This window comes from Ailuropoda melanoleuca, chromosome 7 (genome assembly GCF_002007445.2).
Source record: "Ailuropoda melanoleuca isolate Jingjing chromosome 7, ASM200744v2, whole genome shotgun sequence".
NCBI lineage: Eukaryota > Metazoa > Chordata > Mammalia > Carnivora > Ursidae > Ailuropoda > Ailuropoda melanoleuca.
This window is the reverse complement of record NC_048224.1, coordinates 37,342,651-37,364,916: the sequence shown is the minus strand read 5'-3', so window position 1 is coordinate 37,364,916 and position 22,266 is coordinate 37,342,651. Positions and strand designations below refer to the sequence as shown.

Here is a 22,266-nt window from a genome sequence, read left to right as displayed (position 1 = left end):
CCCCGGTGAGCCCCGCTTCCCCATCTGTAAAATGAAGAAGTTGGACTAGGACAGTGGCGCTCAGCCCTGGCTGCCTGTTGGACCTAGAGATCGATGATGATGTTGTTGGTCTGCGGTAGGGGCTAGACATGGATATTTTTCAAAACTTCCCTGGTGATTTTTTAAAATCAATTTTACAAAGATAGAAGTTAGTATCATACAATTCACCAATTTAAATTGTGCAGTTCAATGGTTTTTAGCATTTTCACAAAGTTGTACAACCATCACTACAAACTAATTTTAGAACCTTTCACGCCCCCCCGCAAGAGACCCTGTATCATTAGCAGTCACTTGCTGTTTCCCCCATCCTCTTCTGTCCTAGGTAATCACTAATCTGCTTTCTGTCTCTATGATTGTGCCTATTCTGAACATTTCCTGTAGATGGAATCATGCAACATGTGGCCTTTTGTGTCTGACTTCTTTCAGCATGATGTTTTTCAAGCTTCCTTTATGTCCTAGCATGGGTTAATATTTCATCCCAGTTCATGGCTGAATAATATTTCACTGTATGGCTGAATAATATTTCACATTTTACTTATCCATTCATCAGTTGATGGACATTTGGGTTGTTTGTACCTTTTGGCCATTATGATTAACGCTGCTATGAATATTCATGGACAGGTTTTTGCATGGACATGTTTTCATTTCTCTCGGGTATCTACCTAGGAGTGGAATTGCTGGGTCATATGGTAACTCTATGTTTAACTTTTTTGAGGACCTGCCAGGTGTTTTCCCAAAGCAGCTATACCATTTTCCATTCCCACCAGCAGTATGTGGGAGTTCCCCTAGTGATTTTAATATTTGTCTGGGGTATAAAACCACCAAATGGAGGACCTCCTTTTCTGCAATTCTGTGATTTCTTATCCAGGATTGGATCCCCAGAGCTGCCCCCAGAAGCCCATGTCACCCAGAACTTAGCTGAGCTGTAGAGCGTATGGTACAGTTGGCTTCTGAGAGCACCGTCATCATTCCTGGCCTTATTCTTGAAAGAAAGCCCTGTGAGTTCTGCGTTCCAGCTCAAGACCCTCCCCAGTTCCTGCCCTGCCCTGGTCACAGTTCTGGCAGTGGATTCTGGAGGATTATTCTGAATAATTATACCATTATTATACTAATTATATTTAGCAAATAATGGTATAGCAATATCATTAATACTACTATATTAACTACTATAATACCATAATAATGAATATGTTATTGATATTATTATAACATCTTAAATAATTATCCCATTATTCAGTATGCAACACATTTTGATCGAGCATGCTGGGGTCCCAGGGTCATGGAGGGGAGAGGCTCTGGTGAGATTAGGCAGGGACGTAAGAGTCCCCGACCCTCCCTGGTCTGCAGAGCTATGCCTAGCCCTAATATAGCCAAAAAAGTCCTATATGACATAGCCCCTTTAATAGAGCACTAACTTTTCTAGAATTGGAAGTAGAATGGGAGTGGGGGCTTTCCCTGAAAAAAGGGAAGAGAAGAAATTAGATCTGATTCGATTTCTCACTCACGTTTACAACAGGGCACGTTGCTCACCTTCATTAAGCCCTCGTGTAACACAAGGCATCAGCAGCTTCCTTGCAGGGTAACCGCAAAAGTTAAACTCTTAAGTACCTAGCACAGTGCTGGGCACACAGGCAGCCCTCTTCTTCTGCAGCAGATTTCTTCTCAACTGCCGGCCCATGGAAGCAGAGGCTGACGCCTACATAGCCCTCCTCTGTCACCCTCTGAAAACCAGGACTTGTGACCTTCTTTCCAGAATGCCAGAAGCTTCATGAACCTCAGTCTCTGTTGACCATGAGCACAGAGCCGGTCTCATTTCCTGAACTTTAACCAGTGGTCCCAGGCCTCTGGAGCTGCGGAGTGCTGCCGGGCCCTCTGGGTGGGCTTGACCTTCTCTGCGGTCCCTGGAAAGGGGACAGATGCACAACTCTGGTGGGTGCCATTTACGTCGTAGTCAATACCAACGGCCCCTCCTGGAGTTCTGCAGGGAAGAGACGGTGAGGCCATGGGCAGTGGTTTCCTTAACAGACCCACAGCCCTACAAAACTCCATGAATTAGGATCTCCAGGATGGTGGTCCCTCACGTGAATGAGCTGAGGGAGCTCCCAGGTCCTCACACTCCTGCTTAGAAACCTTTGAGACCCTTACCCTGACAAGATTCAGGCAGCCTCTCTGACCCTCATCTATTTCTCTTCCCATTTGTCTTGCTCAGTCTTCCCCATAAGTAGCTGTGAAAGGGAAATCATATGCATATTTTATTTGACATGTTATTAGATGCAATTTATTACTCCCTGCATATATATTTATTTCCCTGTTTAACTTTTTACTCTGGGTTTCCTTGGAGTAAAAAATCACACACTTTTAAACTTGGAAAGATGAGTACATGATACCAGTGCTCTATTCCAAGTCTGTGGCAGACATCACTAATCAATCACAGCACTCTTTCCTCCTGAGCTGGGCACAACCTCAGAATCCTTCGCAATCTTGCTTTCCAAGCAAAAGGTGAGAACCGCTTGGGGCTGGCATAGGAGATGGTGACTATTTGCCATTCCCCAGAAGGTCTTACTCAAAGCTTTCCAACTCCACCTCCAGCCATAATGTACACCAGATCTCTGCTATAGGACATCTTTCCCCTTAGGTGTTCATTCTCTCCATCAGAGTAATTCAAGATGGGTCCTAAGTTGGGCAGCCCCTCCAGTCCTCCCAGGCTGAAAGGAATTTTCTCTTCTGAGACCCCAGTCTCTGTGCCTCCTTAGGACCGATACTGATTTCAACACATATGAGAGACAGGAAAATAACATCAGCAGACTTTGTTGTCGAATCCCAGATCCACAGTTTCGTCAGTCCTTCCTCTGTCCTTCCCTCCTGCCTCCTCTTCCTTCCTTTCATCAAAAATGTACGGAGTACCTACAATGTACCTAGCTAAGGTCTCTACATCTCTAAAATGGGATATTTTGTGTAAAATAGTTAGTACACTACCTGGGAGAGAGCAAGTACTAGATAAATAGTTGGGAGAAAGGATGACTTTTCAGACCTGGAAATGTACCCAGAATCACCTGATCCAGCTCATGTCACAGAGAAGGAAACTGAAACCCAGAGCAACTGTTCAAGGTTCCTGCACAAGGTTGGGGCAGAACTAAGACTAGAACCCAGGCGTTTCAACTTCAACTCAGTGCACTTTTTGTTGCCCCCATTACTGGCTGCACGGGGAAGCTCGATACCCTTGGTTATGTTCCATCTTGGAGTGGGGGGGGGCTGGGCTGTGACCCCCAGAAGCCAAAGTCACACCTTATTTCACATCCTTATATACATGTATACAATGCAAGACCATCCTGAGTGAAGTGAAGTCTCTAGGAGGCGGCCAGTGTGGACGGGAACAGCACCCCAGCTGCTGCTCTTCGAGCAGTGGGCTGAAGGAGAGAGTGGAGGCTGGAAGAGCAGTTAGGCATCTAAACGGGAGATGACATGGGCTTCCAAAAGGGCAATTTTTATAAAAACGGAGAGAACAATTGGAATTAAAGGTGTCATAGCAGTACCCTTAGCAGGTGTCTCCTGTGTGGTGGGGCGATTGAGAGAAAGAGAAAATGACTCCAAGATGTCTCTCGGTGTCACAATCTTGTCACGGGATGGACTAGCAAATTATTTGCTAGTATTGCTTTTTATTTCCTCCTCCCATTTAAGGGATGTCTTTTCTTGAACAGAAGTTATTTAACTTCAGAGTAAGAATTCCTTAGGGTTTCAGATCTCTGATACATACAAATTTCCACTTTCTGCTTTTTCTCTAAGCGTGGTGTTGCCATTGTGTCCTGTTTTGCAATAACCCCGCGGATCTGTTTGTGAAACCCATTTCTCTTGGTTTTTATTGGTCAGAGACCATCTTTTAAAGTACACACAGGAATATCAAGACACTTGACTTTTCTAAATCCTGACTTTGACACCCTCCACAGCTACCCGCTCCCTTCCCCAGGGCTCAGCAGCTCAGACCGGCTGCCTTTCAGCATCGAGGAGAACGGGGGCACTACCCGAGCCTCAGCCAGGCACCACCACCACCACCACCACCAGCACCAGCACCAGCACCACCCAAACTATGGCCTCTCGCTGACTCTGGAGAACAAGGAGGGGCCTTCGAGGTCTCCAAACTCCAGCAGTAAATCCCTTACAAGTAAGTAGGGTTGGAGAGCGCAGGGTGAGAGGGAGGGGTGCTGCAGGGTGTGGACGGCTTCCCTAGATCCTTAAGACAGACCTTTTCAGTGCAGCGTGGAAAGGCGGTAAAGTCACTGCTGGGTTGCCAGGTTGGGGCAAGAGCAGACAAGAGCCCCGTGCATTTCAGTTGAGGGATTATGGTTTAGCAGTAAACTCCTATTTAATTCCAATGCAGCAATTCTCTCTCTACCTCACTCCTTAGCAGTTCCCACTTCCACTGGCTCAAGTAATAGGGGAGGAGAGCCAGGAGGCTAGAATCTCTACTTTTCCGAATTACAGGAAAACTTATTCTGTCCCATTTCTGACATCCCTCTTCTGAGCAAGGTGATGTCAGGGAGGACCAGTGTACCCTGTTTCAGATCCCAACAAGAGAAGGTATGGAAATGGAGAGTTAGGCACTTAGATACATTTTTAGCAGTAGGATAGAGTGATTTTTATATCCATTAAAACCAATAAAAAATGGGCTTGCATTTTGTATGTCTATTATTTCATTTTCCTAGAAATTCCCTTTTATTATGTTTTACCAAAAATTGATCTGTGACCGACCAGAGGGGAAAGAGCTGGTTCTTTATCACATGTGATGTGCAAAAGCACCAAGCTAGAGGTGGGAGTCAAGACACTTCGATTCTGGTCTTCACTCTGGAGCCATGTTCCTTCTTGGACCTTCAGTTTTCTCATCTATGAAATGGGGTAGAGGGTGTCTAGTAGATGACCAAGGAATCTTCCAGCTCTGACATTTCATGAGTCTGTGCAGTGGTGAAAGGATGAGCTGATGAGCCTTTAGCTGTAGACCACAGGGAATGATTCTGGGTTGGCTGAGTTGGCAATGGAAATTCATCATTCGCGCGGCGTTGATGAATCAGGACTCGATTCCCCCATCACTATCCACACTGCCCTTCCAGGCCATGTCTCCTCTCTCTGTATCCGGATAACTCTACCGGCCCCCTAGGGAGTACCTCCTCCAGCACAGTCTCCGTCTTGTAGCTGCCAAAGTGAGACCTCTCACCAGAGAGCTCTGACCAAATGCCTTAAGACCTGTCCGTGGTGTTTCACTGTCCTGAGATAAAGCCCACACTTCTGAGCATGGCCATGCACAGACCTTCCCAGCCTGACCCTGCCAAAGCCTCCAGTCTCCCCCAACACCTCACTACACTCTAGCCACATGAAACTACTCTCCTCTCACAGATTATTGAGCTGTGTTCCTAGCGCTCTCCTTTGCAACTGCTGTTCCCTCTGCCTGGAATGCTTTTCCTCACCCTAGTGAACTCCCACACATTTCTTCAGGAAACAACTCAAATGTTGTTGGTGAAACTTTCTCCTAACAAGCCTTTCTGGCTCTGGAGTGCCTTCCCTTTTACCTCTATAGCAGTTATGTAACCTTTAATATCTGCACAAGTCTCTCTCTTTAATATCTGCACATGTCTCTGTCTCCCCCACTAGACTAGAATTGTGCCTCATTTATCTTTTTACTCCAGCTGCCCAAATCTCAATTGCAAAAGATAACTTGGCTCAAGCTTTAATATGTAATGAATATTTAATAATTAATGAATATTTCACTGTATTAATGGGTAAATACCAGCCAGTGGAAGGAGTGATGGCAAACTAATCCAAAATAGTACAGAAATCAAAATCAATGAATTTGGTTTTAAGAAACGTAACATGGTTTTCAAGGGCACCTTCATATGCCTGTTAACCTGAACTGCTCATCTTTCTAATTTGCATGTGTGTTTCCATTAATAATGCTTTTGTATGTAAATGACCTCCCCTAATCTTTACAGCAACCCTGCAGGGTAAGTACTTTTATTTTTATTTTAAAATGGCTCAGAGGCTCAGAGAGATAGGGTGACTTGCCCAAGGCCACCCAGCTCATACTTGGGGGAGTTAGGCTTGGAAGCCTTGATCTTAGGTGTTCTCACAGCCTACCAGCTGGTGCATATTTAAGAGATTTAAGGTTGGGGGTGGGGGAGAAGGCAGACAGAAGGGTGCTGGGGATCAGGCTCTGGTAAGCATCTTTTATCACGGCTATCTCTCTGTCCGTTCCACCTTTCCTTATTCATTCCCTCTGGCCACTTGTAGAACTGAGTCCAGGACCGCCTGCCCTGTTCAGCGAAGCCGCCGCCCATCTAAAGAAGCTGGAACTGGAGACCGTGAAGGCTGCCGGCCCCTGGCCTGCTCTGCACATCAACATAAATAAGGTGCTGAGGACCAGGGCTGGGTGATGAGCGTGGACCTGTGCCTCGCGTCAACCTCTGGTGGTTCTCCTGGCCTGCCTCCTAGATTATGTGCCTTTGTCTCAGAGGGATTTCTGTTCAATTTTTCCTGATATTTCTGCTCAGTCTCTTAAGAGCAGAACCATACTTACGTTCTTTTCAGCTGAATTACAGCACTAGGAGTTGCCCTCTGTGCTGAGGCTAGCAGGCTGGATCTGTTCCCTATCTCTCCCTCCTTCTAGACCTAAAGCTCAATGAGGAGGCACCCACATGGACCTCTTCCATTTTTACCCATCTGTATTGGTCTGCTCAGGCTGCTATAACAAAATACCATAAACAGGGTGGCTTAGGTAATAGATATTTATTTTTCACTGTTCTGGAGCTGGGAAGGCCAAGATCAAGATGTCAGCCAGTTTGGTTCCCTGGTAAGGGTTCTCTTTTCCTAAGTTGCCAATGGTTGCCTTCTCACTATGTCCTCACCTGCAGAGAGAGCTCAATCTTTCTCTCTCTCTTCTTCTTTTTTTTTTTTTTTTAAGATTTTATCTGTAAGTAATCTCTATACCCAATGTGGGGCTTGAACTTATAACCCTGAGATCAAGAGCCAAATACTCTACCCACCAAGCCCGTCTCTCCTCCTCCTCTTATAAAGCCACTAATCCGATCATGAGGGCCGCATCCCACGACCTCATCTAAATCTATTCACTTCCTGAGGGCCCCATCTCCAAATACCGTCCTGTGTGCCTTAGGGCTTCAACATACGAATTTGGTGTGGGGTGGGGGACACAAGTCCATAGCACCCCCTGCTCTCTGACAGTGCCTGACACATAGAGATATTTAGTAACTGTTTCCTGATGGAAAGAAGGAAGGGATTGAAGGTAGGAGGAAAGGAGGGAAGAAGAGAGGAAAAGGGCCAGAGCAAAGCTCGCCTTTCACTAGGCCTGTTCTTATATCCAAATGAGCAGCCTTATGAAAGCCAAATTTTATCTTAGAACTATAGAATGTTAGGGCTGGATTCAGTCTACCGTTTAGTTCAGCTTTCTTACCATCTGAGCTCAGAGGAAGGGAAATTACCATGTTGAGATCACACAGCAGGGGCGGAATCCTGGGGCCCCTGACTCCCCTCCCAGGGGGCTCTGCACTGCAGCATGCCTGTCCGTTTTGTACACCAGGCTTTCTCGACCTCAGCACTACACATTTTGGGCTGTGCTTGTGGAAGAGCTGTGCTGTGCGTTGTCGGATGTGTGACAACATCCCTGGGTTTCACCCGCTGGTGCTAGTAGCACCCCCATCCAGGTGTGACAACCAACTTTGTCTCCAGACATTGCCACAAATATCCCGTAAGGTGCAAAATCACCCCTAGTTGCGAACCAGTGTTTTACACATATTTCAATTTTTAAAATCCCCAAAGCAGTCGTCTTTTTCACTCACGGATCATTTCTTCCACTCTGGTGCTTAGCTTCGCCCCTTTATAAGAGGGAATAGGAAAAATTTGGAAGATCTGGACTGGGAAGCTCTCACTCCTTACTCGCACTGGGCTGTTCCTCCACCATAGCCGACCCTCGAGCCTATACCAGACTTCCGGGAATTCTCAGAAGACCCTCATTTCCTTGCATCCCCCCCAAAGGGCAGCCTCAAGTCCCTTCGACAGCATCAAGGGCCTGCTTACCCCCTTTTTCTTCCATACCACCCTTCCAGATGGTCAGCTGCAAAGAATCCCTCCCCGAGGACAGTGCCGACGTTCACTCAGTCAACGTGTGCTTAGTGGGCAGGCCTATCCGAGGTGCTGGGAACACACGCGATATATCACATGCCCCCTGCATGGTCTTTCTTAGTCTCTTCGTTTTCAAACTTGTTTTCTGCAATCCACACAATAAATGGTTTGAAGAGGCTTACCTAGAGTTTGGCAGAATCCAAACATATTTTGAGAGGAGATACAGCAGATAGCAAGTGGCAGACGGCTCACAAGCTCTGTGTAATCTGTAGTTGCCGTGAATATTGGGCCGTCGGCAGGAGCGGCTTGCTATGGGATAAGGTATCTCTGAGATGACTCTGCATTACTGAGCATTTCCCTGGAGCCCCCTTTTCTCTCCTTCCACTTGAAGAAATGCATCAGGGAGCAAGTGGGCTAAAGTGATATCAGATGACCTTGAGTTTGTCCTAACCTAGAAGCAAAGTATGTTACTTCACACTGCCACTCTTTGTCCTTAATCACACATTCCTTGCCACGGACCTCACAACGTGTCGTGACACCACAGTTGGTGACCAATGGCTTCAATGCTTTCAGGGATTTTTCCAGTCTCAAGGATTGAGAATCCTCTGAGTCTTTGAAGTTTTGGATAAGTTCCTGTTCTTGATTTGATGGTGAGAAGACATTTTCATTGCCCAGGTCCAAAGTTGTACCCAAAGTATCACAGGGATGTAAATCTCACCAGGTTTCAAATCTGTAAGCAATGTTATAAACAATTAGGAAATGCATCTGATCCTTTCTTTATCCCCAATTGATTTCCCCCAAACAGATGGACTGTTTCCAACTGTAATCATCTCAAAGTTCAATTGTCATTCATTTGTATGTTGTAAAATTTGTATTTCAGTATTGAATGATAAGGCATCTTTTCACCGTTCAAATGAAATGCAAAACACAACGCGAGGTCGTGAAAAAGAGAGAAAGCACAACGTTCTTGGAACCATCCTTCAGGCTGGAATGCTGGACTCGTTGTAATCCAGATGTTTATCTCCTAGAGATGCCTTTGATGCAAACCCATTCATAGAATAATAGTCAAATTTTCCAAAATTTACGTTGATCTTCTCCTGAGTCCGTTCAAAGAGCCGCCGGTAGCCCCTGCTTCATCAGGTAGAACAGGAACAAGCCAGCTTTGATTTTAGATCCCAAAAAAGCAGTGTAAAAGGACTAAATTCAAAAGGAAAATCAGTGCTGAATTCTCATTCTTTTCTTATTTTAGCAGCATTCATTTTTTTAAAATAGATCTTCGGTCATTACTGTCAGTATAACTATATCCCCTTAAGCAATTGTCAGAAACCTCAAGTGGGCTTTGGAACCAATTTAATTCTTACATTCCAGCATATCATTCCAGAAAATTAAATCTAATTAAAAAATTAACTCTTCACACACCGGTGAAAACACCCATGCTGGTGTTGAACAATTATCTTCATGTGGCAGGATTTACAAACACAGGATAGATTATCCTAGAGCTGTACTATCAAGCTCATCTTTGAAAAGAAATGAGTTAGTTATTTGTTTTTTTGGGGGGGGGATGCTAAGCCTTTTAGGATAATGATTCCAGTTGAAAGGTTCTGTTCTCCTTATACCCAGCTCGATGGCTTAGGATCATTAGTGCCTCATGTCTGATGCTCTCTTTCAGCTGTGTTTTCTTGTCTAACCAAAGAAGCAAACATAAGAGTGCCATTCACATCTTTTTATTTATTTTTCCTCATTTGCTCATCACGGTAATCTTCTGAAGGAAGAAACAGACGCAGGGAGGTTAAGGGGTTGCAATATGGCTGAGTGGTCAAGATCCGTAGTCTTGGAGGCACCCGATTCTGAGTGTGACTCGTGGATCTTCTGCGCCCTTTCTGTGTGACCTTGGGCAGTGACTTACCATCTCTCTGCTTTGTTTTTCTCATCTATAAAATGGGAATGGTGATAGTACCTACCTTCAGATGGGACAGCTCAGTGACAGGAGCCAATGAAATGGGCTCTGTCATCCGTTGGCCCACAGCAAGCTCTCAGTAAATGCGAGCGACTGGCATTATTTTTCTTTTCATTGTCACCATCGTCATCATTTTTGTTTTATGGTGCCAGACAGGGAAAGAGCTGAGATTAAAATCCAGGTCTTCTGTCCCTGCTTATCTTGCTGTTCCACGCAATTGCTTCATTCTACTCATTCTACCAAGTGCCCCTTGATGCATTCAGGATGCGCACCCTGATACGGGGCCCGCTGGGAAACTGCATTCTGTGCTCCCTTTTCTTTATTAAATGGTGTCAACCAGCCACTTGCCCTCTACATCTTCTGGCGCTTTCGTAGCACTCCTGCTATGTGTACCAAGGTGCTCAATTGGACTTTTGAATTAACAAATGGGATTCATTTTGGAACTTCAGAACCTTTTGTTCTTGCCCTGTGCATTACGGCTAACATGCCACCTCAAGTCCTGCTATCACTAAATTGACTTCTGGTGATCATAGGGTCTCATAGCTTTCTTATTAAACACATCTCTTTTAATAATAAGCATGTATCATTATCATCTTTTTTAGTAGGTGTTTTTCGAGCACCTGCGGTGGCCACAGTAGGCATGGCTCACATTAAGATTATTTGCAGTGCGGTGTGTGTACCATTAGAGAGGATTTCAGGTTATACACATAGATGAGTGTTTTTTCATAGTTATGTAACTATCGTGTTGTCTATTATAATAAATAGTCACGAAGCCTATGATTTCAAAGATATCATTGTGTAGGACACACAGAAAATAGGTAGTCCCTGGATAATCCACCTTAACTGGATCATATAAATGATAGGTACATGTTGGGGCGCCTGGCTGGCTCAGTCTGTGGAGCATGGGATTCTTGATCTCAGGGTTGTGGGTTCGAGCCCCATGTTGGGTGTAGAGATTACTTAAAAATAAAATCTTGAAAAATAAAATAAGTTATAGGTACATGTTTAGTGAGTACCTAGGAAATGGCAAAACAGCGAAGGTTGGGTACCAAATTACTGACATCTGAGACTCTGCAATGAGGTGGCATAGACCCAAGGTTCTTGAGATTCGCAAATTTCAGCAAGATTTGTTGCAAAAATAACAATGCGTATTTCTCACTCTTTCTCCAACGAGTCACAGGATTGAATCTCTCTATGTAAGAGGTGGCAGTTATGGGGGGAAACAGTAAAAAAACAGGAAACTACACTAGGGGATGGAAAACTGGAAGCTTGAGTCCCGGAGCTGCCCCTCTCCAGCAGAGCCACTTCTCTTTGACCCTTCACTCCGTTTCCTAGTGTGTCCTCTCCCTGCATCACAAGAGGATGTGAGGATGTGCTTGTGAGCCTTTTGCAAACACTACAAGCAGGGGCGCGCATAGAAGGAGTTGGGGGACATCCTTGTGTAGGTGTTTACGGCTGTGTGTCATTGGCAGTTACGGTTGATGGAGAGATTAACGTAGTTCTTTTCTCTCCTCTTTGTTGACAATCGGCTGCATGTGTTTTGGGTTTGTCACAGGCTGAAGAGAAAAAGGTTTCTGAGAAGACTCTTCAGACCCCACTCTTGCCTTCCCCGGTAGCCGACCACGTGAAGTGTAACATTTTGAAAGCCCAGCTGGAGAACGCATCCCGAGTGAGCGCCCAGGTCTGTGGAGCTGGAACATTCCTTTGATTTCACGTCACCGGATTTCCTTCCTGCTGTATAGGAGAAAGAGACACTCGAGGCCCGAGACGCTGTGTCCGGCAGGGTCCAGCCAGGAGACAGGGACCACCCCTGTTATGTGAACAGAGATTTTAACACAAAGAGTTCTTAACTGGCGCACAGTGATTCACTGGGGAAGTGCAAGGGCCAGCTCTGGAGGTTGTTGATGGGCTGAGGGCCACGGGCTGCTGCACTGACCCGCACTGACCCCCAGCATACGTTCAGCTGGCCGCCTTGGCTGAGTGGGTGTCCCTTCCTCCCCCACCATTCTTTGTGGGACTCATCAGAGGGAGGGGGACAAGGCTTCTATCAAAATCACATGACATAATTCCTCCTGGGCTTGTGACACTGATATGAAAAGCAGATTCTAAATTCCTTCATGAGCTCTCAGTGATACGTGAGCCTAGAGCTGATTATTATTCCTGATCGACAATGTGAGGTGGGGGATTACACCGTGGGCTTGACTTTTCCCACACTATCCCTTTCTCATTCGAGTATGAACTGGCACATAGCAGGTGCTCAATACAAGTATGAATGCAAGCATTGATTACATTTGAATGATTAAGTGTTAATCCCCATGATGGGGAATGACTCATGAAAACAGGGTTTTTTTTCTTAACTTTCATAAACACCAGAGAAAATTTGTTATTGACTGAGTACTTAGTGAACCACCTCTCTGAGCTACCTTCCCATTTCTGTAATCCTTTGAATGTTGGAGACATGAAAACATTTTTTGCTCACCAAGATAATTCAGTTTTGACTAACCTGCCTGTTTTCTTTCACAGGTTGGAAAAGAGGAATCAACGTTTGTAAATATCAATAAGAAATCTAGTCTTCAGGATGCTAACGTAAGGTCTGTTGCTTCTTGTTTGAATGCAGAAACAATGCTCTGTATCATCGTTATCCTCAAAGCGTTCCTCACGAGGACATTTGCTAATAAAATCAGAGAGGAAAAAGGAAAATTGGAAAGAATGTCAGCACGAAGAGATAGAAAGAGACCGGCTTAAAACAACTTTGCTTAAGTCTCAGAAATGCTGCTTATTCTCAGTTTTATTATTTCTAACTGCTGTGATAACAAAGAAATCACTCTGAGTTGCTTCTCAAGTATATAGATAAAACCTTGTCGTTCCCCTGCTTGATGTCGTTTCTTTAAAGACTCTGCTTTGCTCTCAAAGTGGAGTCCAGACTTCTCAGCAGATCATGGGAGACCAGGGCTGGGCTCCTACTCTCTGTCCCTGCTCAGTTTACCACTCTCCCCTTGGCCACTGATGCACTCTTCATCCTGAGCTCCTTTACAGCAGTAGAACCACTCATGCCAAAGCTTCTAGGCCATCACCACTTTAAACCCAGAGGAAAACCTTCCTCCTCTGATCTCTCAGAGAGCAGACACCCACCCCCTCTCAGCCCAAGTAAGTAACAACCTATAAATCATGGCAGTCCCATTGCCACCTTGGTGGTCTAATAATGGTGGGGTATCCCTAGGGTAGAGTTTCCTAAAATGGGTCCAAGGGTCGCTGCATCAATCTCTCATTAAAAGCCAGACTTTTAGGGGTACCTGGGTGGCTTAGTTGCTTAAGCGTCAGACTCTTGGTTTTGGCTCAGGTTGTGATCTCAGGATTGTGAGTTCGAGCCCTACCTTGGGTTCCGCGTTCAGTGAAGAGTCGGCTTAAGATTCTCTCTCTCTCTCCAGCCCCACCCCTCCCCACCATGCACACATACTCTCTATCTCTTAAGTAAATAAATAAATCTTTAAAAAAAGATAAAAACAGATTCTTGGGTCCTACTCCAGACCTTTCAGATCTTTGGGGGTGGGGTGGGGTGGACAGGAACCAGAATTTCAACAAGTATCCCGGGTAATCCAGGAACCACTGCTCTGGGGAATTCTTGATGTTAAAAACAACAACAGCAACAACTCACACTTTTCTATGTCCCCTTTGATTCCCAATCCATGTTCATGGTATAACGTTGTCTTACTCCAGAGCAGATACCCTGCTGCCTCCTGGACTTTTCAAAACCTTAATTCATCTCTTCCCATCCTGCCCCACTAACGCTTCATCTATTTTTCAATCTTGGTTAATAGCATTATTGCCTACCCATTGTCCAGATCTGATGCCTGGGAGTCCTTGACTTTCTCCTCCTTCATCCCCTCATAAAATTGGTCACCACGTCCTGCTAATTTAGCATTCATATTTTCCCCCACATCTGTCCTCTCCTCTTCATGACCCTAATCACAGTCTATAGCAAGCCCTCACCGTCTCTCTGCCTGGATACCTCCTGCCACACTCTTTGAAGATGCTCCCAGCCAGCCTGTCTTCACCAGTATCCTCTTCCTTGCTTTCTAAGGGTTTTTCCAACAAGCAAGTCTGACTATGCCATTCCCTTGCCTAAAACCTTTAGTGACACCTTGGCCTTCAGTGTAAACTGAGTCTGAGGCCCCTCATGACCTGGCCCCTGCTTCCCGCTCTAGTGGAAATCCCCTGCTCTTCTGCTGGGACCTCACCCGTTAGCGGTTCCAGCACCTTGCATTCTGTAGCTCTCTACTTTGTCTTCCACCTTGGAAGTCTTTCCTCCATCTGGTTAAGTGTAAAGTCCTCCACAAAGCTTTCCAGATGCCAGCCATTCCACCCAAGTGAAGTTCTGTGCTCCCTGGTTGAGTATGAGTTCTTTCAGGAACTATGTTCAGTTTGACTCCAGGGTCCTAAATTGAGGAAATCATGAATCTAGACTATGCTGACTCCAGTTTCTTTATTTGCTCATTCATTCACGTGTTTATTCAACAAACATTGATTAGGCACTGGCCACATGCCTATCACCATATTAGACACTAAACAGAGGAGAAAATGGGGGTTCAGAATGGTTCATTGACTTGCCAAAGGTTCCTTGCTGAGGACCTCAACTTCTTTTGATGTCCTTAGGTCCCAGAAGGTAATCTCTGATTTTTAAATGAAATTAGTCATAACCACTACAAAAATGTGTGAAAGCTTTTTCTTAAAAATCACTGTTTTGAGTAGGGCCCGTTGGTTATCTGGCATATTTTCTTGAGGAAGTAGAGAAGTGAAACAATTTTTAACATTTTCACATATACACAAAATTAAAATGTTTTAGAACAAGTCTTAAAGGCCTTCTGATTATGCATTTTTCACATTAAATACTGTTTATCTTTTAAAAATATATTCTGTGCTATATTTAAAATAACATAACTACCAGATTACTTGGAAGTAAAACTGGGTTATCCATGGGTTTCTCTTTGCTCATTTTATTGGCAAAACCTGGTAATGAACCAAACCCTGGAGGTAGGTGTTTTGGGGCAGGGAAGCTTTATGTGGTACCCCAATTATATTCAGTTCTCACTTGCTATATTTTCTTCTCTATGACTTTGGTTTTTGTTTTTGGACTTTCTATGATATATTTAAAAATTATATTTAATAAGTAGAGTGGAAAGGAGGAAAAATGGTTATGTTGACTATCAGCGTTATTAAGGGTTTAAATTAACTGAGAAAGCAGTTCCTACAGCCAAAACTAGACCATAAACTTTTCTTTTGGTGATGTTCTGTTTTTTGGTATTTCTCTAGAAGTCCTATTCCTATACGTGTGGAAACTACCCAACCAGCAGTGGAAAAGCCTGAAATCAAGCCTCCCCGAGTGAGGAAGTTAACAAGACAATACAGTTTGTGAGTTCTGTACTGCAGGTTTTTTGATGATAATCACAAAGTTGCTGCAAAATATTCAGTTATAAATGCTTCTTAGCCTCTCACACCATTTCCAAAGAGCCATTCCCCCAAATACAGTTTGTTTCCAATTTAGGTCATAATGGGACTTAACTTTTCTCCCTGAAAACACTGCATAGTTGGCATATGTATTGATTATTGATTGCTGTGTAACAAGTTACTCCAAAATTAGTGGCTTTAAACAATCCACATTTATTACCTCACAGTTTATGTGGGTTGGAAGTTCAGGCATGGCTTAAGTTGGATCTTCTGTGTCCGTGTCTCTTACAAGTTTGCATTCAAAGTGTGGGCAAGGGCTGTGGTCTCATCTGAAGGCTCATTCTTGCAGATTGGAACAAGATTTTGTTCTTGTGGGCTGTTTTCTGGAGGTTGCCCTCAGCTCCTAGTCAGGTAGACCTCTCCAGCTTTCTCCATTGGAGAAGGCACACAAGAAGAGCTGGAGAGAACTGTCCCACGGCGGAAGTCACAGCCTTTCGTAACCTAATCACAAATGACATCCCATCACTTTTGCCATATTCTGTTTGTTAGAAGCAAGTCAGTAGGGCCAGCCTACGCTCAAGGGTCAGGAATTACACAGGGGCATGGATACCAGGATGGGTAATCATCAGAAGCCATATCAAAAGCTGCCTCCATGGCATAATTGTGCAATGGTAGCATGGTCTGTCAACAGAGCCAAAGCTAATCACTGAGCTGTGTGTGACCTATGGGAGGAGTCCTGTCCCAAAGTATCCCAGAACCACCAGGGCCTGTCCCGTTTTGTTCAGCTTAACGAAAATTACTTGGCTACTCTATACAGAGTTGTTTTAGACTATTCTAGGAAGAACAAAATGACTTTGACAGTTCCCATCTGAGGAGGCACAATTTATTGGAGGGAGAGACAGATTCCAAATGATTATAATCCGAAGAAGACAAGTAACTGCTGTCAGAAGAGTAGCAGTATTTTAGCAAGAGCAGTAGTGCTAATCACAGTAATAGTTCCCATTTCTTGACCTTGGATGTGGCACTGTGCCTGGGTGTGTAATTGGCCAGAGGGCTGGAGGGGGATCTTTGGGTGCCATGGGAAGCATGGAGCTCTGGAGTCAGAAAGGCTTCTGTCAGAGTCCTGGCTAGTTTCCTGCTCTAAACTCTTGGGGAAATTACTTTTTTCAGCCTCTCTTTCCTTGTCTGGAAAATGGGTGAGATAATACCTAGCCCTGAGGAATTTGGGAAGGGTTGTTGTGACATAATGCAGGTCCAGCCCCTAACAAGGAACATGGCCAGTGGATGAACTAGCTCCCTCTCCTTTCTTTTCAAGGACCTGAGAGCCTCTGAGAAATGGTCAAGTTTAGGGGATACACTGAGTGAAAAGTGTAGGCTGGGGAGGGTGACTCTGGATGCATATCTCAAACAGCCATCTCGAGCCTACCACCTGCAGCTGGGGAAAAGGAAGAGGCAGCCACCTCCCACCTCATTAGCCTTAATAGAAACGCTGGACGGTTAGAGCCTCTGTATTTCCTAGGAAAGCCAAAAATGAGTAATTCAAATAATTAACAGTCCTAATGGTTTCTGGGGGACAAATTAAACCATGAAAAAAATCTGCTCCCCTGAGAATAAAGCTGCCAGGATTAGACTTTCCTTTTACATCTTGAAACTCCAAATGTTATTATCACCTATTCGGGATATGTAATCATGTTGGAAACAATGACTAATACGTGGCCTGGAAGGAAAGAAAATTTAACTCACTACAGTGGCTCCTTTAAGGAAACCCTTTTCAAACCTCTCCCTTCTCTTGTGTATTTCTTAAGCTGCCCCAAAGTATTTTGCTTCAAAAATCAAAGAAAAGCAGCATTTTCCCCATTAGTAATAATAGCAAAATTAATGAATGAGGTTTTCCCAGTTTTAAGTTTTTGCCCCGTAAAAATAGTTCTTAAATCTTTGACACCAGTCACCACTTATTTTCTCATCTCTTCCCGTCATAGATATTGATAAGTTAATAAACACAGTGTCAAGGAATAGAGATGGAAAAAAAACAGATTTCTCTTTTAAAAAAATATTTCTGCGTTACTGTTTTTGAAATACACACACACACACACACACACACACACACACACAGAGTCCTTCTGGCTGTTAGGGTATTCAGAGTGCCTAGGCCAGCATGATACGGATTTGGATTTTAGGGTTCCCCACCAAGAGCATCACGATGTTCAAGTGCTCCGAGTGTGTTTTCAAATCAGTGCTTTTAAGGATATGCATAAAAATCTCAGCCATATTCTGTCCTGGAAGTAATGACGTAGGGAAGAAAGGTGTGGCTGCTGTGTGCAGAGAAGAGAAAGAAGCAGAACTCAATGTAGAATTGGAGGCAGGAAAGAGTGTCCTCTGTTGATACCAGCCAGCGTGTTTAGGAAACGATGAGCTGCTATATTTCTTCTAGAAATGTAACTTTACTATTTATTTAAACATCGTATAAAAGCCTAAAACTATTCTAAAGAGAAAAATATTCTAAGTCTGAAGAGGAATGATAACCAATTCTCTAGAATCATGCCATCAAAAATAGCCTATGTTCACATTGAATGACTATTGCTGTAGACATTTTTCACATATTGTTAAAATGGAAAGAAATCATTTCAAAGAAAAGAATCCAGCTACACATAAAATTGTACTTACTAAATGATGTTTCATGAATTTAACATGAATTTACCTCAGAAACGGAGGTTGAATTGAAAGAGGCAATGTAGTTAAGCAGATTATCTCTTTGCCACAAGATCTAAGTTAGGACAAAAGGTTATAAAAACCATCAAGAATCTGGAGTCTTTTTCAATTTTAGGCAGTGTCAGTTGGCTTCCTGCTGTGGAAGATGAGCTATGCTTTTTTTTTTTTTAATGGCCTATAATGTTAAACTAAATAACTATGCTTTTAAGGTTATAATTTTCTTTTTTAATGAGGCAGAAAAGAATTTTAACCCTACTCTTCCACTTAACTAGCTATGTGACCTTGAGCAAGTCATGTCACAATTGCCACTGAATAACGTCCGCTTATCTGAAAAATGGAGATCGTAATCCTGCAGGGCTGTTGTAAAAATTAAATGGGCTAATGCCTGTGTTACTGAGCTGATTAACTTCATCAGCGTGGATCCACATATGTGGCGTCTCACTAGTTTCCCCACTTATTTATTCCAACCTTACCTGCCCCCTTATTAAGAATAAGTCCTAAATCCTTCTCTTGGGGCCTCTCCGTTTACAGAAGGATCTGAAATCTCCGGGGATCCTCCCCTGTGAGTCTCAGTCTCACCTCAGTTTGTGTACCGTGGCTGCGTTTCCCACGAGGCCACGGCCATGAGGAGGCCCCTGTGAGGGACCCTGCTCAGGCCATGCTGGTCCTCACCGGCCATGGACCTTTTATCTACACCCTTGCTCAGCCATCCCTTCTAAAACATAACTCCTGTGCCGGGGTAGCTCTAGGAGTTCCCCATGGAAGTCCTTTAGGAGAAGTGTATCAGGGTCCCTAAGACTACCCTTGAGTTTGATGATTCACTAGAAGGACTCGCAAAACTCAGAAAAGCTGTTTTCTTCACGGTTATGGCTTATTCCAGGGGAAGGATCCAGACAAATCAGCAAAGGAAAAGGCACACAGAGTGGCGTTTAAGAAGACTGGGCACAAGCTTCTGCTTGTCTTGTCCTAGAGGAGTCACGTGGTCGGTGTTTCATTCTTCAAGCCACAAAAACACCTAACAACATATGTGAAGTCGTGCCAAGCAGGGAAACTCACCTGAGTCTTAGCACCCAGGGTTATTATTGGGGGTCAGTCACATAGTCCTGGAACCACTACCCAGTCTCCAATAACCGCCTCCCAACCCCAAGGTCAAACTGATAGAGTGTGGCCCTAAGCTCTAGACATGCAAAAGCAGGTCTTCACTATAAGTCACATTGCTAGCATAGACTCTGTGGTATGGCCTAAGGTCAGGTATGCAGTGACACTCTTATCAGGCAGGATATTCCCAGGGCCCAGAGGTTCTCCCGGAAGCTCGTCAGCGGCCAGTGGTTCCTTTGGCAGGTGCCGAGTTAGAGCTCCCCAGGCCTACAGGGTTCGCCCTGTCCTGCACAGGTGGCAATCTGGTTGGCATTAAGGGATCGGGGACTTGTCTTAATTTCTGCAAGTTTGAGAAGATACTGTCCATACTAAGAATGGGCGATTGATGGCGCTGCTCTGTCCTGTGCCACTATGCCTTGACATACTTTGCTTCCCCACAAATCCAAGCCCTGGAAACAAACCTAGAATGCCAACCTGGACTTCTCCATCGTGGTGACTTCCTGTCTAGTGTACTTTTCTGCCTGCATCATCCCATTCCACCAGAGAGGTTCTAAGACCAGAGCTACGAGGCCCCCAAATGCATGTGCCCAGCTCCTCCCTGTAGCTAGTTTATCACACCAAAGGAAAGTTGCTGTTAGGCCATGAAAGGCGCCATTATGCTTTTCACTCAGGGCAGTTGGTTCTTAAATGGCTTGGATTTACCCTCCTAAGGGAAGCCGCTCCCTAGGCTTCGTGGCACCTCAAAAAATTAAACATAGGACTGCCATGTGACCCAGCAATCCCACCTCCAGTGGAATTCCAAACCAAAAGAAATGAAAGCAGGGTCTTAAACACATTAGTACACCAACAGGTGCATGGATAAGCAAAATATAGTCTATCAATGCAATGGAATATTGTCTAGCCCTAAAAAGAAATGAAATTTTGACATATGATACCACATGGACGGACCTTGGAAACATTACGGTAAGTGAAATAAACCAGGTACAGAAGGACATATATTGTATGATTCCACTTATGTGAGATACCTAGACTAGTCAAATTCATCCAGACAGAAAGCAGAACAGCTGTTACCAGGGGCTGCAGGGAGAGGGCATTGGGATTTATTGTTCAGTGGAGACAGAGTTGCTGTTGGGGGTGATGAAAAAATTTTGGCTGTAGACAGTGAGGATGGGTATACAACATCGTGAATATGTCGAACATCACTGAATTGTACACTGACCAACGGAGAAAACGATAAATGTTATGTATACCTTTCCATGATAAAGAAAACAATTTTTAAAATCCCTTGGCAAATGACAGATCATCTAGCCCAAATTGGCTTTGGCAAAAATGTCACTGCATTGGGTCCTGGAAGCTGGGCATCTGGCAGACATCTGTCTGGGGAGCTCCCCCACCCCCTCCCGGCCCTCCCTCCCCTCCCCACAGCCTGTTTATTGCTGTAATGAGCAGAGCTTCATTTGCTTGTAGTAACCGCAGTGATGAAGATGACCTCCCCCCTGACCTGGCCGAGGCCGTAGGAGCGCCCACCGCCGCAGCCGCAAACCCCGTCACGGCCACCTCGCAAGTCTCCGCGCCACTGGTGTCCCCCAAGGGCCACAAACTCAGCTCGCCTCAGACCTCAGAAAGCAAGGGCCAGCTGTCCCCAGGGGCCAAGGTATGGGGGAAAGCCCCGAGGAGTGGCTGCACTCGCTAGGAACGCAGTAGAAATTCAGTGCACAGCCTCTCGCGCGTTTAAACTCAGCCGTGCACTTCTAAAGCAAGGGAAACAGACACCAGGGCAGGGTTTTTCTGTAACTCTCCCCGAAAGATGACCTGTTTATGAGATGCGATGGTGTAATAAAGCCCTTGTGCGCTGTACTTTAAGAGAAATGGAAGAGATTTTTGAGGGCAATTTGGTTTTAGAATATCATCCCTACGTAATCTATAGTGTACTGTAAGTATAGAAAACAAGACATGTTTTCGCCCCATAATGGAAAATTTGGAAGAGTAAAAACAGAAGCAATTCAGCCAGCAATCTTCCCGTGCCTTATATTGGATGGCCCATATGAATAGTTTGAAAGTGGGGAATATTATTTTATCAGTTTGCAATTTCAGGACGTTGCTAGCTATGCAAATGGGCTGTGATAAAGGCCTTACTCAAGACATTTCTCTTGGTTTTCTCTGAGTGACCCTTAGCTGTGGTCATTCTACACCGCGAGTGGTCCAAATGCATTCAAACCTATTGCTCTACCAGTAGATGTCCAGTCAAAGGCTCCCTGGTCTGTGGACCTCAGTGAGAAATGGTGGTGGTGTGGGGTAGGAGTCCCGAAGGCAAAACCAGACCCCAGACTCTGCTCCCAGCTGCTCCCTCCACATGCCTTATGGCTGCTTGAAACAAGCAGTTACTCCATAGGCCTTGTTCCTCCAAGCCTGCTTCCTTGGCCTAAAAATAGGAATAAAGTGTGCTTTCCTGCACAGCCTATGGGCCAGCATCAGATCCAGTGGAGGGGACATCTGGCCAAATAGGTCGTGATTCCCGGTAGCCTCTAGGTAACAATGGAATGGGTCAGGCCACATCCTGCTTGACCATGGCCAGGCATTTACCAGCTCCCTTCCCAGGATCTTTGGGAATCCCTTTGTGGTCCTCAACAGGAGACCCCGCTCAGGCCAGGGACCCCTCAGACTGACGCTCCCTGCTTTTGGGTCAATCACCTCCTGGTATCTCGACCGGGTTCCCCTGTCATGTGCAGAGTCCCTCATACTGCTTTGTTCTGAGTGTGGATACAGGTTCCTAGCTCCTGTTCTCCACCATGATTAAAACCAAGCAAAAAAAAAAAAATTATGAAACAAAGGAGAGTTGAGTGGGGATGTGGGTGGCATCCTACCAGAGGCCACAGGGCTCCCTCTCCTGGCCATCT

General features: G+C 44.9%; 1 protein-coding gene across 1 annotated transcript in view; it reads left to right on the top strand.

Moving 5' to 3' along the window:
• EPB41L4B (erythrocyte membrane protein band 4.1 like 4B) overlaps window positions 1–22,266 on the top strand; it is a 156,433-nt gene that overhangs the window by 117,452 nt on the left and 16,715 nt on the right. Inside the window, 6 exon segments of the mRNA XM_019796710.2 lie at window positions 3,984–4,198; window positions 6,316–6,434; window positions 11,673–11,798; window positions 12,641–12,708; window positions 15,428–15,526; window positions 20,846–21,023. Of these exon segments, the coding sequence (XP_019652269.2) occupies window positions 3,984–4,198; window positions 6,316–6,434; window positions 11,673–11,798; window positions 12,641–12,708; window positions 15,428–15,526; window positions 20,846–21,023 (805 nt within the window).